The following is a 19751-nucleotide window of genomic DNA, read 5'->3' on the forward strand; positions in this document are numbered from 1 at the left end:
CCCCACCAGCTGACCAGCAGGTTTGAATGAAAAAGCAAGCTGCCACACATACTGGTATTTTTAACTTAACACGTATTAGTAAGTCACACACAAAATAGTTTACACAACCTATCCTGTCAGCTCAAAGTCCCAGCTCTGACCTTTCCAGTGATCTCACTAGCCCCTTGCATGTGGTCTCTCAGAGCACACATAGCAACATTCCAGAACAGGATTTCTGTGACCCTTAACAGTCAGCCTCAGGCGACCACAGATCCTAATAGCAGCAGGGCACAAAACCATGTAGGGATGAGCCTCCAGCACAGCCCTGGCGATTTCGGATTCAAGCCACTGGATTTCCTAGATTTGCTAGATTCTTTGTAGCAAGTAGGAAGTGTCTCTATAGTTTTCAGGCAGTCTACTGATCAGTGAGAGTCCATTTATTACATGCAAAGTAAGTCAGCAATTTCATCAATAAAAACCTATTTCAGAATTCATTATGCTGATAAGCAAAATCTCTGGTTGACAGAGATACAGATAACAAAAACATTTGTTGGAGCTGCCTCTGGAGTATTTCCTCTCTGATAAAATAGTAGCTGAACACTCGGGTGAGAATTTTCCATTAGAGCAACTGTGGCCGTTCCTAGTGCTGAACTCTAACCTAATTAGTACACACATACATGATGCCACACTGTGAATGCGAAAGTATTTTCAAGTAAATTACTTCATGTAACAAGCACATAGCACAGTGTTTGCCTATTAAGTATCCAATTACGGTTAGCTGTTAGCATTATTCCTACTACTATTAAAAACATGATGAATAGAGACACAATTAAAAAATAAATAAATAAAATGTATAGAAACTCTGTAATATAAGCTGCATTAATAAAACCTAAATGCAGGTGATCTTATATTACTGCAAATCAAGAATTGTTCAGAGTTTGAATTTAGCTCTGGTTCCTACATGGTATCAGAAATTTGGGTTAAAGTTTGATTTAAAAAAAGACAGTAGAAGCTAAAGCCTACATCTCACCTAGCAGGTATAAGGTCATACTTCTCAGACCTTGGATTATGACCCATTAATGAGCTGCAAATCAATTTAATGGGTTTTATCTACCACTTGGATAGAATATGGAATGTATCATATAAAGTAAGAGTGAATGTTATTTTGTAAAACTTTTACATGCAAGCAGTGCGTACTGGATCACACTGTAAAATATATTTCTAACTGTTGGTTGTAGTTAAAAACGTTTGACAGTCTATGGCATAGGAAACATGAAGGAGGAGGAGAAACATGTGGGTATCAGGGCACTGATCTTCCAGATGAACATCTCCTGGCATATCATTAAGATTAATGGTTCTTGAGGGTCAGGGTAATAAAACCAAAAACCAAAGAGTGTTTATTATCTTTAATGTCAGACTTGCTGCCTAGAACCTGGGAACTTCCTAAATTCTTATTACATAAGCCTAGATACGCTAGAAATGATTTTCAGACACCAACTTCAGAATCAAAAGTTCAAAACAAAATAAACCCCAAACCTCTGAAGAACTTAAGTGTACTACTTTGAGAACTGACATTTCTTTCTTTCTTTATATGGATCAGAAAATGGTACAAAATGACAGACACTTCCTCACTTTTCTTCAGCATAGTAGTAAACTCTATTGTGTCTATAATTTCGGTGGCATCTTTAAGAATCTATTAAATCGCAGAGGTCCTCAAACTGCCTTTCCTTACACAATTGTAACTGCAGCAGCAAACTGCAGGACAGAAACATACTTATGGCTATGGCCCACACACAAACTTCTATTTTTTGTCTTTACTCTGGATTTCTATTTCCATTTTAACAGTTTATTGTCAGACAGCACTACGGCTCTTAGTTTGCTAGAAAAGAGTGCAGACAGTGATGCCTCATGAAAGGTAAAGGCTGGTTCATCAAGACTCACTTTAAATAGAATATAGAATATAATTTTTTTTGGCTATTATGTCTCGAAATCTTTTTATTTATTTTTAACTTTTTATTTAAATTCAATTTAGTTAACATATAGTTTATTATTAGTTTCAGGGGTAGAATTTAGTGATTCATCAGTTGCATATAACACCCAGTGCTCACTACATCAATTGCCCTTCTTAATTGCTCATCACCCAATTACCCCATTCTCCCCACCCACCTCCCCTCCAGCAACCCTCAGTTTGTTTCTTATAGTTAAGAGTCTCGTATGGTCTGCCTCCCTCTCTGTTTTACACTGTTGGTGGGAATGCAAACTGGTGCAACCACCTAGAAAACAGTATGGAGTTTCCTTAAAAAGTTAAAAACAGAACTACCCTACAACCCAGCAATTGCACTACTACGTATTTATCCAAAGGATACAAAGGGATCCGAAGGGGCACATGCACCCCAATGTTTATAGCAGCAACATCCACAATAGCCAAACTATGGAAAGAGCCCAGATGTCCATTGACAGATGAATGGATAAAGAAGAAGTGGTACACATGCGCGTGCACGCAGACACACACACACACACACACACACACACACACACACACACAGGAATACTACTCAGCCATCAAAAAGAATGAAATCGTGCCATTTGCAGCGATGTGGATGGAACTAGAAGGTATTATGCTAAATGAAATAAGTCAGTCGGAGAAAGACAAACACTATATGATCTCACTCTATGTGGAATTAAAGAAACAAAACAGATGAACATAGGGGAAGGACAGAATACAACTTTTTGTTATTAAAGAAGGTAGAAGGAATGACTGCCAGTTTATGACTGGGCCACATGGAAATATGTGGGAACAATTATAGATATTAAGTATTTTTAAACTGTTTTATAACTAGCGATGTCATCAGAAGTGATTTTCTTTTTTAAACAACTAATAAAATACTTCAAACTCACACTGAGATTGCACATTCACAATGTTTTGAAGTGTGAAGCATATTCACAATATAATGAAGACTTTTGGTCTTCAAAGTGCTTTTGTATCTTATTATCCAATGCAGTTCTAGAAGTGAGGAGGCTGGGAATCCAGTCTCTATTAGTTATATGATAAGCCTGTAAATTTCTTCCAGGCTTTCATTTCTTTGTAGGCAAAATAAGATAATTACTGACCTGCTAATATTCAAGGTTTTCGGGTTATATGATTTAATGAGCTCATTGCTTTAAAAAGCGCTTCCCAATTGGGGGCCAGTTTTATTAAGACAATAGTCTCTATATGCCAAAGAGAGTTACAGATAAGCTTTAGAGGAAAAGAACCACAGAAATGCAAACTTTCCTATTTCAATCCCATTTCCTCTTAAGAAAATAATGCAGATGTTACTAAATGATCTTTTTCAGCCCCAGTTACAGGTAGTTCTGTCGCATTCTCAAATAGCTTCCAAGTAAAACTGAAAATAAGATCCTTTGCAGATTGCTTCTCTGATGAAACTCTTTGGAGTATGAAGGTATTTTTTAACCTCTTTTGGAAGAAGCAAGAGCCGTATTTCCTTTCCTGTAGTCACGTTATTTACCTAACTGTTCATGAACTCTTTTCTCTTGCACGCATGGCGGGGAAACTGTTATCGTAGATAAGTATCAGTCACTGAGCACAGACTCACAGAAACTTAAGCCTGGGAGGAATGTCATGTGTCGTCTTGCCCAGCTTCTCATTTTACAGATGAGGAAATTGAGGCCCACAGCAGTTACGTGATCTCTTTCAGCTTTTGGTGAGAGAATTGGAACTTGCATCCAGGCTAGGATCAGGGATGTGTTCTTCCCACTCTTTGCAGAATCCCATGCCTTACCAAAAAGGTATATTCTTTTTGCTTAGCACATAGTTTCTTGTCACAGCTCAGCTGTGTGGCTGCCACCATAGCCTCATAATGAAGGATAAACAGTGTGAGGGAATACCTGCCTTGATTCGCCTTTGTACGCGGTGTCTACAAATGGTAAGACATATGGTGGACTTTTAATAAGCGTCGATCGTGATACTCTAAAATTTCAACAGCATTATTCCAATTCAGACATGCTTTTGGAAAGAAGAAACAACTGCGAATCTCACAGTTGACTGCCAATTGTCAGCTGCCATGTTATGAGAGTGTGTGCTTTCATTGTGCTATTTAAAAACATCACATGGGGCACCTGGGTGGCTCAGTCAGTTAAGCGTCTGCCTTCGGCTCAGGTCATGACCCCAGGGTCCTGGGATTGAGCCCTGCGTCAGGCTCCCTGCTCAGCAGGAAGCCTGCTTCTCCCTCTCCCACCACCCACCTCTGCTTGTGTTCCTTCTCTCAGTGTCACTCTCTTTGTCAAATATATAAATAAAAATCTTAAAAAAAATAAAAATAAAAAAATAAAAACATCATAAACGAACATAAACATACACTTAAGGACCTCAAACATCCTGAAACATTCTCTTTCTTGGCGTTGTGAGAATGTTTTTTACATATATTGGAACTCTAGATAAGCAAAGTGATTTGAATACTCAAGAGAAAAGGATAAATAAAATAAAAGTAAAATACTAATTCCACAGAGTGTCTTGGATCGAATCTCTTTCTTGATGAGATCTATTGACTGACTGTGCACTGAGCCATTGTGAACCAGGGTGCAAGCTGTTCTTCAGTCTCTGCTATGTAAAATATCTTGTCATTTGATGACACAGATTATTATTATACAAAAATCAGCATCAAACTAGAGAAGAATTTGGGAGAGTTCATGGCTTTTACGGCAATCCACAGCAAGTGATGCTGTCTTGACAAAATATAAAATTACCTCCAACCCTGAGTTGAAGCTCTAGGAGAGCAGCAAACAAGCCCTGTAGTATTGTTTTAGATGAAGCACAGTGATAGCTCCGTGCTTCCTTCAGGCCTCCTCTTTCTTCCTGAACGAACTCCAGGGAATGGCATCACGTCAGGCTTTCCAGATGGATTATGTGAAGCCATAGCTCAATGTCATTTTCAATAGGAAGCCTCATAATTAAAGGTCAAATAGTCACTTCATCTGCAATCAATCAATAGAAAAAGTACTAATACGAAGAACTAATCAATCAATGGCAAATGCACTAATAAAAGCAATGAATCAAATTCAGCATCTGTGTAGATGCAAGTACACTGAAGAGATTGAGACAGGGCAAAAGCACGAACAATAAAATAAATTGAAGTGTGTGTACAAGAGAATATTCAGAAGGCTTCTCAAGCGAGAATTTTCATCTTTGGTTCATTAGTTACCTGGGTACCACTTGGCCTACAATGATTTATTCTTGAATACAAATACTGTATATAATAATGAATGGTATTTCATAAGGCTTACTTAATGTATTCTATTGGAGGTGTTACATGCATGCACATGTGTTTATTGTGTATGTATAAAATCGCTAGAAGAAATATTTTGATAGTGATCTCAAAAGGGTTAGATATTTTTTCTAAATGCCAAATAGATATATTATAATCCATTGTATTTCATCTTTGTGTGAGAGGTGAAAGATAGTAGAACTCTGAGTGATATTATCTGAAATATGTTCCCTGCTTTCTGGAATGTGAATTTTTCACACTTAGTGTGATGTTCTTTCATTTCCATGCAGACAAGAGTTCCCTTAGGATAATTATTGGCCTGTAGCTCAGGCGACTATCATGGCACATCCTCTATACCAGTGATGTCAGGTCACCAGGAGAGGGGAGCATGCTTTGCATTTTGTGAAAATGGATACAGTGAAATTATAGGGCTTGCCAAGGCCATTCTAGTGATGTTGAGCCAAACACCCCTTGCTACAGGTAGAAATAAGGGTGCTGCTGGAACAAGGGCAATCCATGTCATCTCACTGAGATAAGTAGCAAAGAGGTCATATTTATAAAGGCTACCTGGGAGCCTGCAGGAAGGAAGCCAGGTATGATCAAGGCAATGATAGACTAGGCAGGTTGGAAGTAAAATTCCCGAATCTAAGAGCTAAGGAAACTGAAGCCTGGGGATGTCTCAGTGGAAGAGTGAGGACAAGTACTTAGGTCTTGCAATTCTAAGAGTGCTCACGGCTATCATGTTATGAAAATAACTAAGGATTTAGACTCTACGGTTACTTAGATTCCACGCTAGTACCTTACTGGAGGATCTAAGATCTATTTCACGGGAGAACACTGCAAAAACAAAGTACATAAGCAGACAAAAGTCAAGTTAACTCAACTCTTTTTAGCAAAACAGCTACCTCTGACTGGTGTTCAGAGTCCCCGTTTGCCTGAAAATCAGGTTTCAGAAAGTGTCAAGAACAGAATAATATTGCTTTGAGATTAAGAAAAAGAAAAAGACAAAAAAGAAGAAGATCTAATGGGTAGGTATTTTACTTATAGAAAAGGAAAGAATACTGATGGTGCTGCAGTATGCTTCTTGGGTTGAGCAATTTGCTCAACACGGCCAGCTCCAGCACAGAAGAACATCGTAGAGAGACAAAACAGCCATTTCGGTTTTCCAAAAGCAAACCCCTGGGAGTGTCTGGGATTTAAAAGCGCATTGCATCTTAGGTCACGGGCTCATTTGATCTCTGGCTCTGGACACCTGAGGCACCTGGCAGCTCTTGCCTCTCGACCACCTACCTTTATAAGAGCCCCTTAGCTTTTAGGAGACCTGGAGCACTAGACATTACAGCACAGTAACAGCACAGGGGTGGGGGTGGGGTTAGTGCAAGATGATTTCTTTGAAGTCAAAAATTAAACCACACCTATTACATGAAAATCTAGAGGACAAGGGGTCAGGGGACTGGAACCCTGGAAACAGTAACACAGTCATAACTAATATAGTTACTGATAACTAATAACAACAGCTAGGCGGGCTACAGAATTTAGTCCCTCGCAGTCTACACACAGTGCAATGATTGTATACATTCTGCCGGGTACTGACTACCTATTATGTACAAATACTGTGCTGGGTACTTAACACATTTTTTTTTTTTTAATTTTTATTTTTTAAAGATTTTATTTATTTATCTGACAGAGAGAGACACAGCGAGAGAGAGAACACAAGCAGGGGGAGTGGGAGAGGGAGAAGCAGGCTTCCCGCTGAGCAGGGAGCCCGATGCGGGGCTTGATCCCAGGACCCTGGGATCATGACCTGAGCCGAAGGCAGACGCTTAACAACTGAGCCACCCAGGCGCCCCAGTACTTAACACATTTTATCTTTAATGTTAATAAACTTTATAAAGTGAGGATTATGCTACCCCATTTTACAGATGAGAAAGCTAAGTTTCAGGGAGGTTAAGTGATTTGTCCAGAGTCACGAAGTCAGGATTGGAATGTGGCTTCCAAAGCTCTCTCAACTTCGATTTAATGATATTATGAAGAAAGCCTAACAGAAATACTGCAAGGTACAGACATTCAATACAGTTAACCCTCGAACAACATGGGTTTGAACCACACGGGTCCACTTACATGTGGATCTTTTTTTCGATAAACACGGTACAAGGCTGTAAATCTATTTTCTCTTCCTTATGATTTTCTTAATAACATTTTCTTTTCTCGAACTGATTTTACTGTAAGAACACAGTATATACATATAACATACAAAATATGTGTTAGTTGACTGTCACCAGTAAGGCCTCTCATCAATAGAAGGCTATTGGTAGCTAAGTTTTTGGGAAGTCAAAAGTTATATATGGATTTTTGACTATGCAGGGGGGTGGTTCCCCTAAGCCCCAACCTGCATTATTCAAGGGTCAACTAAGTGTATGTTGTTTATTCAAATAAGCTGAAGCCCTAGATAGCAAGTGCTCCTTAAAGAGTCTGTCCAATTTCAAAATCATTTTCCAAACTTGGCAAGACTGACAATAGATTCTATCTAAACAAATATGCTTGGGGTTAGTAAAAACATTATGAAATGTCTTTTTTTTTTAGCTTGCAGACTGAACTTCTTTAACATGAATAGACAGAGCAATGTCATGATTTTTCATTCTCTTAAGTGAGTCTCATGCCAAAATGTAAAGAAATTTTTAATGCAAGTTTTTACCACAATGTGATGACTACCTCAAGGAGTTTGTGAATGAAGTTCCTGATTACTTAATGACTTTTAATGACTAAAAGCATGGATTCAGATTCCTGGACAGGTTATTGGGATAATGCCACTACAATGGGTAAAGCTTAGTAGAAAACAGCAGTTTTCTTCTTGATCTACTTTAGTCCATTAAATAAATACATATTTCACTTTAGGTGCTAATCAGATTAAGTTAATGATAACTACGTTGTGTTTCTTTATAGAAATAACATTCTGAAATGAACTTTAATGTCAGTATCAGATTAGAGTAACAATATCTCTACCTTGCTCCAAGCTCCCAAAAAATAAGTTAACATTTTCCAGGGGCAACTCTAGAGCCTTCCAAAGCCAAGTTTTTTGCCCATTCCTTTTTAGAAGTTCCCCATCCTTCCCCATCCCTGCCACCCCCTTCCCTGACTTTTAATGTTCACATTCTACATTGAAACCCTTTTATGAGAATCACAAATGTAATTATAAATTAAGCTAAATCCTACACTATTAAATTTAGGCCTTCAAAAATTGGTTCAATCAAATAATGGTATTTAAAAGGAATGACCCATCCTCACCTTGCTTTTGTTCTTTATCTAACGGAGTGGACAATACTCCATTCCATTTAATTTGAAGAGTTGCTTAAATTTCAAAATCATAAGATGTAACTGTCTGAGGATAATATGAAGTTGGTTTTTAACTCTGCGAATCACTTACCCAGTGTGAGGGATTTGTGCGTAGAACAGAAAATGATAGCCACAGTGTCTGCTGGTGTGAAACCCGAATTATTCCTAGGGGCAAAAAGAGTGTTTTACAAAGTTAGCAAATGGAAAACACTCCAGAACCTGACTCTATATGTATAATTGTGGATATAACAATCAATCCAATTTTTAAGGATCTCTAAAGAAAGTGATCCCACCGCTTTCCTTAGTAACCTCATCCTCACTATAACTTTCATTGGGAGAAAAATCTTCCCTAAATGGATCCACACATCCTGTTTTCTTTGTTATATATTCACTGGAGGGGAGAAGGGCCTCCTCCTCCTCCTCATCCCCATGTTAAGAGAATATGAAAATTGCCCTTTGGTCTTCTCTCCTCTGAAAAGTCATGTGTGCTCATGCTTCCTAACCAGTCTTACCTCCTGCTCTTTTTGGATAACAACTTCCCAAACAGTTTTTGGTGTCTCACCTCAGTTGAGGATTCTCATGGATATGCATCACTTGAGTATAATAAGATTGCCTTACTGTTCCCACATTTTATTATCATATTTATATTGTGATATCACTTTTCCTTTTAAACACTGAACTACACGGCTGACATATTCCTTGATCCCTTTGTTCATCATGTATATATATACATATTAGGGAGATTGAGAAAGAGAGAAAAAAAGGGGGTGGGAGGGTTATGGCACCAAAGAAAAGGATTATCTCCAGCTTGGTAAGGAATGCGGGATAATGATGGAGCACACAGAGAATCTTCTTGAAGGAAATAACCATTGAGCTGGCTTTAAAGGACAGGTTTAGACGTGGGTGGGTGTGTATTTCAGGTAAGGGGCAGTGAGACTGATATCTGGGGGTGAAGGGGGCAGTTGGCAAAGAGCAGACTCTTCAGGCTGACTAGAGTGCAGGGGCGCTGGTTTGTGACCAGGAGTGTGGACTTGACAAGACGGGCTAAGGAGGCTGGGAGGACTAACCACCCAGTGCAGTGTAAGAAAGACTGCTGCTGATGAGGCTGGGCAGGAAGCAGAAAGCTGTCAGGGCCTGAAGAATCACAGTGAGGGCAGGGATGCTGGTAAGAGACATGAAGACAGAATTAAAAGAACTTGTCAAATGTTGACCTCTGTGAAATATTCCCTCCCAGCAGCTTAAGAGCACAGGCTTTGGGGGAAGACCCAGCTGAATTTCAATCCAGACCATCCTTTTGCTTATATAGAAAATGGGGATAATACTGCTGATCTCTTAGGGGCCATTGTGAGGATAAATACCATTGTTTGTGAAGAATTTGGCACACTGCAAGTGTTTAACACAAGCTAGCTGATCTTTTTATTGTTACTGTTACTTTGAGAGAGGAGGAAGAATGAAAGAAAAACAAGAAGCTTTGGGCACATAGGATTAAGAGCAGTACTAGGGTGTTAATGAAAATAGGGAAGGGAAGGGGAGGCCCAGTGGGGCCTGGGGAGGAGGCCAAGGAGTGAACAGAATTTGTATTAATGAGAGGGTACCGTTTTTTCAAGAACTCTGGTAAAGAGAAGAAAAAGGTCATGGGAATCTGAACGTGACCATGCAGAGAGAGTGAAGACCCAGTGTAGAAACAACTGATGAAACCAGGTCCTTAGAGAGGTCAGAGAGGCCCAGGCTGTGGGATTAGCCTGAGAGGGCTTATTTTCTAGTCCGTGAACTGGACACAAAAGAAGACAGGGTGAGTGAAAAATATGGAAAATTTTCAGGTAGAGAATGGGAAAGGAGAGGCAATTTATGTCAGAGATTTTACTTTCTTTGTAAAGCATGAGGCACTGCACTCATCCACAGAGCTGGAGGTAATGCTGAGGCCTGGGAACCTAAGAGATTAGGAAAACCTGAAAGAGGCAGAGTGGGGAGTAGGAAATAGAGTCAATTCACAGTGAATAAACCCCTTCTACAGGAATGAAGGCCCACCTGTGCTTGCGCAGCACGTGGCATCACAAACTGGCCTAGGTTGAGGCTGTTCTCCAGCCATGCTTGTGGTGTTGGTGATGCTACAAAGGCCTCTGTAGTCTTTTGCTGCCCTTGTTTATAACCCATTGTTGCTGCATCTGGATTATGCAGTTCATTTTTTTTCCACAGGAGTCTGGCAACACACTTCTCCTTTAGTGAACTTTGTTCTGCTTGATACCTTGCTCTTTTCCAGGCTGTAGCACATTTCGTGTGTCAAAATCTCTCTGGCCGAGAAGGCTCTGATTTAATCTGGCCTTGGCTGTCATGGGTCAGAGCAGCACTTACAGTGCGGCTGAGAAGGATATCTGCCAGCCCTGCTTCCTTGTCCCGTTTCAGGTAAGGTGGCTGAAGCTAGGCCTGCGCGGGGAAGTTTCCAGCCCGATCTGAGTTGGAACGGTGCCCTATGGTCTACTGACACAGGGTCCGCCAGTGGGGAGGGAGTATCAGCACATAAAAATGGACCATTAAAGGTTAAAACAATATTCTCCCTAAATACTCCAACTGTAGAGAAACAGACTGCTCCATAACCTGGGCGTGGGGAAAGCCAATAGAGCAAATGCTCACTGAGGCCTCCGTTCACGAAGAGGAGGATGGTGCTGATGAATCACCACAGCAGGAAACACTAGCATTCTTCTAAGCCCTGTACTCCCGGTATTTCCTTCTTCTTGGAACAGCCTTATAAGCCCGAGGGTACTACTATTGCTTGCTTCTTCCGAAAAGGGAACTTGAAGCACAACAAGGGTAAACAACTTCTCTCAAGTCACACACCGCCAGTAAGTAGGCTGCCCCAAATTGGAGACAAGCCTGCTTTCTGAGAAGGAAATTAAGAAAACAAAAACAAAAACCAAAACACCACCACACACTTTAGTGGATGTGAGCCGCTACCTTGGTAAGGTAGGTAACCTTCCTTCGGCCATGCTCTGTCAAGCGGTGGCCTAAGGGCAGAAAGTCACGACAACACCCAGAAAAAGGACGCATCCTGTGCATTATATTTAAATGGTAAAGACTATAATTATTTTCAGTGATTAATGTCTCTATTGTGTCTGTTCACGCTCTTGAAAGGAATCACATTACTATTTATTTTCTAACTCTACCTTATCTCTTTTTAATATTGATTTTCTTTTTATCCTGTTTTTATAATTCTTTTGATCACTTTGGCTCCCCTTGAGATGTTTATTTCCTTTTCTTCCCAACTGGTCTTTTCATGCTCTTTTACAAAGCTTTCAATCAGTGTTTTCCACATAATATTTATCTTGCCTTTCTCTGCAGTATTCACAAAGGAAAACATGTCAGAAGGTTTTACTAGTAGAATCACAGAATGTGGAGCAGAAAAGGTCCTCTGAGAGAGTTCCATCTAAGCCCACTGTTTTCAGAGGAGGAAACTTCCATGTGAAATACTTTCTTTTGTTAACCTCTGTACCTGTGTTTTGTCTTTACTTAATTTTAGGAGAAGCCCTCATCTGTCATTAGCTGTGTGCCGTTAAACAAGTTACCCAGAGCTCTGTGGCTTAGTTGCCTCATGTCTGAAATGGTAAGACTTACCATTAATACTAATACCTGCCTTTTTCCCTTCCCTCCCTCACTCCCTCCCACACCTCCTTCCCTCCAGGGGCTACAATGAGTAGCCGATTGAGACAACTGATTAAAAATGTACTGAGACAGGGATGAAAACACCTATACAAATATTCAAAATTTGTTTTCTTCTTTTTTTCTTTCTCAATAGTTTCTTTTGTCACTCCAGTGATACTCTGGGTTTCTATTACTCTAGTTATCAGCTTTCCAAACTGTCTTTTATGTATTTTTTAAAGGCTCACAATTACTGCTTTCTTTTTCTTAACCTTTTCAACACTTTATTTTAACTCTGACAGCTTCCCCAGGCTGCAGACTGTGGACAGGGTACTCTGGACAGCTGACTCTTGGTTTGATGAATCAGCTCGTCTCCTAGCATCTGTGACAGTGTAACATCAAAGAGAATGTACTACGAAGCTAGAAATGCTAATTTCCTCTCTTCCATCATTAGTTTGTGCAATAATATAGATAAACTGTTTTGGTATAATAAATATTTGACAGTTGCTAACATTTATTGAGCACTTAGTATACGCTAGGGTTGTGATGAGGACTTTCTGTGCATACTATTCATTTCACCAAATGACTCTATGAGGTAGGTCCTACTACTATCTCCATTTTATAAATGAGGAATGATAAAAGTCACAAAGTTATTAAGTAGGATTGAAACTCATGTCTGTCTGACTCTAGAATTGGAATTTTTAACCCTGACATTATTCTGTCGACACATAAGAACACAGAGTAGTAACGCTAAAATGTATTTTAAATACTCAAAGTAGTAGTTCACATGCCAGACACTAGAAAGCTAACACATCAGGTCAGTAAATCTAAGAAATGTTAACCAGGTAAGAGGAGTGTTGTAGGAAAGTTGAATTTTCTCAGCTTGTCTCTCCTGGTTTATGCTAAACTTCCATCATCAGGGTCAGTGGCATACTGTACAAAAAAAGGAAGACTGATTTCCACGCTGAGGTTTTTGTCTCTTGATATCTGGACGGGTTTTAGATTTAATGAATCGGTAAGAAAAAGATGAAAAACAAACCATAGGCCAATTTCACTAATTTTAAGTAGAAAGAAACAAAAAATAGGAAGAGAAAATGAAACTCAGCAGAGTGTAAACCAATGGGTCCTAGTTCACACTCTTGGTGTCTTTGACTAATTTGTTTGTGTGAGTGAACTTGAAGAATCCAGTTAAATACTCTCTACAGATTCCCTAACCAAAACAAGCACTTAGGAATTTTAAAAGTAATTGAAGTAGTTCAGTGCAGTGGAAAAAGTGTGGGCAAATGTCAAATGGAAATGGATTTCAATTCCACATGCACTCTTTGCCATCTGTTATTAAACTACTAAAATCTGATTTTAGGCAAGCTATTAAACGAAACTACTCTAAGCACAGGTCCTCATCAGCCAAACAGCAACAAAAAGGTATCGTACCATAGTCTTTGCTGTCAGACTTTCATGAAAGAACATACATGTAGTCCCTAGCACAGCGCCTGCCACCGAGCCTGGCTCCGTAAACGTGTCTTTTATTGCTCCAATAAAATCCTTAGTTAGGCACAAATGAGGTCTCTCATAGTTAAAAAAGACAAAACAAACAAAACAAACAACCATCTTCTGAATTTTGTTCAATTGAAAAATCCCTGATTTTTTTTTTTTTTTTTATAAAGATTTTATTTATTTATTTGACAGAGAGATAGCTAGAGCAGGAACACAAGCAGGGGGAGTGGGAGAGGGAGAAGCAGGCTTCCCGCCGAGCAGGGAGCCCGATGTGGGACTCGATCCCAGGACCCCGGGATCATGACCTGAGCCGAAGGCAGACGCTTAACGACTGAGCCACCCAGGCGCCCCGAAAAATCCCTGATTTTTAATGGAACATTTTGGGGAGGGGCATGATTATAGCCACTCCTTATTCTGCTGTTTATCAAAGAATGTGCATGTCTGACCGTCGGTTGATCAAGTTCAAAATGCATGAGAACTTTGTTGAATAAAAGGGTCTTAAGATCTCAAGGCCTTCTGCAAATCCAGTCTACTCCACACTGAAAATTCTCACTTTTAATTCAACCAGTTGTGACAGCATCCCGGCCCCAGCCCTCCTTCAGCCATTCCAGCAGCGGCCAGTCTGTGCTTTTCAGCACGTTTTTAGTCACTGACCGGACATCTGCATCCTACCCAGTCTGACAGGATAGGAGGAGTGGCTCTGATATGACTTCTGCCCCAAGGACCAGCACACAAACAGCCGGTGAAAGGCAAACATCTTTTCTAGGGTGACATAACAAACCATTTACAAAAAGAACTTTAAAATAGCTCCGACTCCTACACTACCCATTTAAGTCACGTTTTCTCGGTGTCTTAATGGCTCCAGGCTTCCCTCTTACTTTATAAATCACAACCACAAGCCAGGGAAAATGGTTCAGATTACACCAATCAATAAATTTCTATTGACTGCTGACAATCAGCCTCATGCTATGCCAAGTGCTGTAAGGGCCAAGTGCTGAACACGAGGCCTGAACAACTCGGCCACTGTTTCGATCTCAAAAACAACCCGGGCTGGGCCGTCTGCGTGGCGCAGTCGGTTAAGCGTCCAACCCCTGGTTTTAGCGCAGGTCATGATCTCGAGGTCCTGAGATCCAGCCCTGCGTCAGGTTCTGTGCTAAGCGTGGATCCTGCTTCAGATTCTCTGTCTCCCTGTCCCTCCCCACCGCTCGCGTGTGCATGTGCACGCTCTCTCTCCAAACAAAAACAAAAACTAAAACAAAAACCCTGGGCCTTTTCCCTTGTGGCAACTCACTGCCATCACCTGGCAATCTGGCCTAAGCCTGCCTTTCTAGTTACTGTTATTATTTTTTAATCTTTTTCTGCTCCTATTGTCCCACTGTGTGTGTGTGTGTGTGTGTGTGTGTGTGTCCCACACTTGCATTATTGGGTTTTTTCCCCACCAAGAAGCTCCTCTCTGCATCTCGGTTTGCTGGTCTGCTGAAATAATTAGCCATTCTTTATAACTCATGTCAAATCCCATCTCTTCCACGAAGCCTCGCTCTACCACTCTCTCTGGAAGTGCTTTTTTCTTTGAATTGACTACAGGTTGGATCACTGTCCACTGAGAGGACACTTAGTTATCAGACATATATCTAGTCTACAAACTCATGCAAGGTCAGAATCATCTCTTCTTTGTAGTCCTCACTGTGGTAACTTCCTCATACTGAAGGCTTAAGTAATACCGGTTGAATGTACAATACTAGTGGAAGAAGCTGCATTAGAGGTGAGCCTTTAAGAACAGGAAAGATGAACTAGGGCACAGAGACCAATTTAATGAGGATAGCCTAAGCAAGGAACAGAAATGAGAATGCATGAGGTTCCTCCAGGGAACGGCAAAGATTTTCCCCTCAATCTAAAGCTTAGACAGCATGAATGCTGTGGTTCACTTAGCCCCCCAAAATGAACTTCATTCTACAGGAACCCTTGAAGATCTCTGATAAGAGCTATTAGGAATCTATTGTGATAAGAGACTATTATGAGAACTTTGAGTTATTGGAAGTAGTATGAAATGCATAAGAAAAATTCATTTTAGAAATGAAGATACTTGTAAGATATCCACTGCAACAGTCCAGGGAGAAAAGAGGCAACAAGAGCCTGAATTAGGGAAGTGGCTTTGGGAGCACAAAAAATACTACAGAGGCAGGACCAAGACATTTTAAAAATAATGATGCCAGTCTGAGTAACCATGTGGATGGTGATTCCATTAACAATAAAGAAATGAGAGAGAAAGAGGAAGTATTGGGGAAAAATTTTAATTCCATCTTGAGACTGAGGTCTTCTTAAGACAGGTGAAGATATCTAAATAGTTAGTGATAAATAGTGCTGGAACTCAGGAAAAACATTGGAATGGAAGGTCTAGGCTTGAAAATCATCAGCAGAAAGCTGCCAGCTCGAGCCAGCAGAATGGAGGAGGAGGCCACCTAAGCACATGATGCGAGCAGATGACACAAGGGCCACGGACAAACCCTTTGGGAATGTCTACAACCTGAGGGTGGCAGGAGCAAGATGGAATGGTCAGGAGACCGGAGAAACACTAGAATAGCATAGTGGCATAGAAGCCAAGTACATAGCACGATTCGTCATTTAGAAAACTAACAACCATAAGAGCTACCATACCACTTACCTTGTTGAAAAGAGGAAGGTTAAAAGCATAAAACTCAGCTGAATAGAAAATACTGAAAGAAAAAAGATTGAATCTAAATTAGGGGTATAAAAATATCTGTAGCGTAGTTACTGGTATGCTTAGTTTTATCTTCAACTTCTGGGATAGCAAGTAGGAAAACAGACACACATTGTTAAACCAATAGAATCACTGAAGTTAGTGGGACTCAACTTGTTCTTATGGAAGATATCCCCAGGCATCTGGTATAATGTCTACTACTCTGCAAATCTAAAACCCTCCTTGATTTGAGACTTGGTTATTTAATTTGTTCAATTTAGAAAGAGCTGGTTTATGCTATGGGTATTCACAGCAAATAGCATGACTGCAGTAGGCATCTAATACATATTTTGGAATAAGTCATGTTGATTTTAATAACAAAAGGTTCTTAGGCATTATAATTACAAAGTTGTCTTTGGTATTACAGGATAAACAGAACAAAAGGCTGATACTTGATCCTTGCAGTTTACTTGCATTTCATAGTTTGCCACTTCTTAAAATGAAATGGTACTACCTTGGGTGTATTTTAATAGAAAAGATGATGTAAATATCCACATTTTAACTAACTCAGCCAATTATTAAACTTTGAAAATGACAGTATTTAGTAAATAAATCCTACTTTTAACTCACAATAAAGGGTAAGATTAGCTCAAAGTTATAGTAAAATAAATTGGCAAAAAAGTGCTCAATCTAACATTTGAATGTGACAGATCCCATGGCTTCTTTCATCTGGCATCAACTATTATAAATCAAACATAAAAAACAAAGGACATTAAATCATAAATACATAACTGATGTCTTCTTAAAGAACAGACACACATGATAAAGTCACTGAGCACATGTAAGATGAAGCTCAGTATTCTTTTCTAATCAAATTAACATTCAAAATGAACTTAGGGGACACAAATTGCTACGCTTTGCTCCTGAGGAGACTGAGGGGAGAGCAAGAATGTTCCCTCTTCCAACTTACTTATGAACAGTATGAGAATAAGGCTGAATTTATCCAGGTCAATATTTGGGTTAGAGAACGTGTCGCAGAAGGTGGTGTAGATGATCATGAGGAGCACGCTGCTGCTGATAGCACCAAAAGGCGGTTTCTTTCTTTCAAGCCAATCCTTGATGTATCTTCGGACAATCTGAAATACAGAGATCAACAGGTTGCCTCTTTTCGAAGATGTAGAGAGTTGAGTTGGGCATCGCAAAGTGATTCTGACAGCAGAAAGACATAAAGGAAAGAGAATAATTTGGATGAAGGCCACAGTGGATTTCAAAGCTTCCCTGCCACACCACTCTTCTTCTGGGGGATTTAACATTTGTAGTTAACTTCCACTGGTGTCCATAATGAGAGTATATTTTCAACTGCATTCAAATCCATCCTTAATCATGCCAAATGCTCTTTGCTAGCTGTCACTGAGACGTGCCCATTAAGCCTCCCCAAAGTTTATCTCCTCTGCTGATCCTAATGGATGTGTGTAATTATCACAGTCCCCTTTGCCTCAATAGACAATTCCAAGTACAACTTTGGGAATCTTAAAAATCTGACATCTTCAAGAATTTCAAGACAGTAGATAATCAAAAGTGATCCATGGAACATATTAATATTTAAAATGCAAGCAAAGCACCAGAAGTTTTTAATTAAATTATAACTCATGCTTGAAAAGCAAAAGTGCATGTGTTGTGGGAGTTTAAATAATTCAAACTCTGAATATCTAGAGTTTTTGTGAATCCAAAGACAAATGCCATTTGCATGCTTTTAGAATTCCAGAATTAACACTTAAAAATGAATAAACCTGTCCTAACTCTCCTACAAAAGGATGAGTGAATAAAGTTACACAGCAATCCTCTCTTCTTTAAAAATCAAATCAGATATTTAAAATCAGGATAGGTTGATTTTGGTGATAACTTTTGCTTGGATATAAAAGTAAACCACTCTACTTAAAACCTTACACTTTTGAGAGAAGCCGAACAAACCCTGTAATAAGGACTATGGTTGAGACATATTAAGTTTCGAGTCACTCATTATCCTGCATAATTGAACATGAGATTTCACAACAGGCTGAATTACCATGACCCATTAGCAATAATGAGGTCAGGGAACTTCTGACAAGGCTGATGGGGTTCTGTCATCTTCTACTCTGTGGCTAAAAAGGTTTAATTCGCAATGGAGCATACCTTCACAGATACTCAAGAACAAAGTAAACTACTCTCAAGAGAACCTTTGAACAAATGGCTATTAGATCAACTTCATCCATTCTCAAGGACTCAGTAAGTGAAACTCTAGTATTACTAAAGGAAATACTGGCAGAAAGCTGACAAGTTGGTACAAAGTACAGGAATAACACCTTGAAGGCTGGGTGGGCTGGGAATGAAAGAGAAACAGTGTTTTTTATATATGTAGACAAACAGTGGTTAAATATTAAAAAAAAAAAAAAAAAAAAGACCTTGTAATTAAAATTACAGCTGGATTTATAAAAAAAACTTATGCTTTTTCTTTTTGTAGATGTGATCCCAAATCATAGTAATTTATTTTATTCATTTCTTTCTTTAAGGTTAAAATGAACTAAGGGATAGGGACGCCTGGCTGGCTCAGTCGGTAGAGCATGGGACTCTTGATCTCAGGGTTATGGGTTCAAGCCCCACGCTGGGCACAGAGATTACTTAAGAAAACTGTAGTAAGGCAGAGAAAAGTAAGAGCAGTTCTGCCACACAATGTTATTGGGCTGATGCATTAGAACACAAATTTTGGATAATAGTGCTTGCGGTACCCAGATGGCCCCATGTTCAGGTATGTCCCCGTGGGAGTAATTGCTTACTAAAAGGCTACAGAGAGACTTCATTTAAGAGGTTATTTCATAATCTATTATGTTTGGTAGCATAAAACTAGTAGTTGCCCAAATTTAAGACAACTCAACTCCTTAAGGAAATAAAATAAATGGAAGTTACACAGAGTTATTGAAATTGATGCTGTCCTCCAATCGTGTTTTAATATACAATGATTAAAGACACAAAAGTCCTCTCTCTGCAAATAGTTTATAGAATGTATGATACCAATTCCCAAAGTAGAAGTGTTGCCTTCTACCACCAGTGACCCCACTGACAAAATAAACAGATAAATATGAATGAGGTATAACTGAAAGTCAAAGCCATTTTAAAAACCAAGACAAATCTCTAATCATCAATCTACTTTATAAGCTGCAATTTGACTTAGTTGACCTAATTACCTCTTTGTTCAGTACGAAGTACTCAGAGTCTCAGAGTATAGAAGGACTCTTTCAATATGGCAGGAAACATGGACTCCTAAGTCCTGCATCCTCTTAGCCAAAATGTCTTTCTTCTAAACACATCAATGT

At 39.5% G+C, this 19751-nt stretch overlaps 1 protein-coding gene and 1 non-coding gene across 5 annotated transcripts in view; one reads left to right on the forward strand and one right to left on the reverse strand.

Annotated features, from left to right (window-relative positions):
* SLC10A7 (solute carrier family 10 member 7) overlaps nt 1-19751 on the reverse strand; it is a 256799-nt gene that overhangs the window by 22054 nt on the left and 214994 nt on the right. For all 4 annotated transcript variants that reach the window (XM_032412948.1, XM_032412950.1, XM_032412949.1 and 1 more), the window contains 3 exons: nt 17372-17537; nt 16366-16417; nt 8668-8741 (listed from right to left, as the gene is read on the reverse strand). In XM_032412948.1, the coding sequence (XP_032268839.1) occupies nt 8668-8741; nt 16366-16417; nt 17372-17537 (292 nt within the window). The remainder of the gene's footprint in view (nt 1-8667; nt 8742-16365; nt 16418-17371; nt 17538-19751) is intronic.
* Nucleotides 18977-19049, forward strand: TRNAK-CUU. The gene has a single exon. It is a non-coding gene; the product is annotated as a tRNA-Lys (tRNA).

Source organism: Phoca vitulina, unplaced genomic scaffold (genome assembly GCF_004348235.1).
Source record: "Phoca vitulina isolate PV1807 unplaced genomic scaffold, GSC_HSeal_1.0 scaffold14, whole genome shotgun sequence".
Lineage (NCBI taxonomy): Eukaryota > Metazoa > Chordata > Mammalia > Carnivora > Phocidae > Phoca > Phoca vitulina.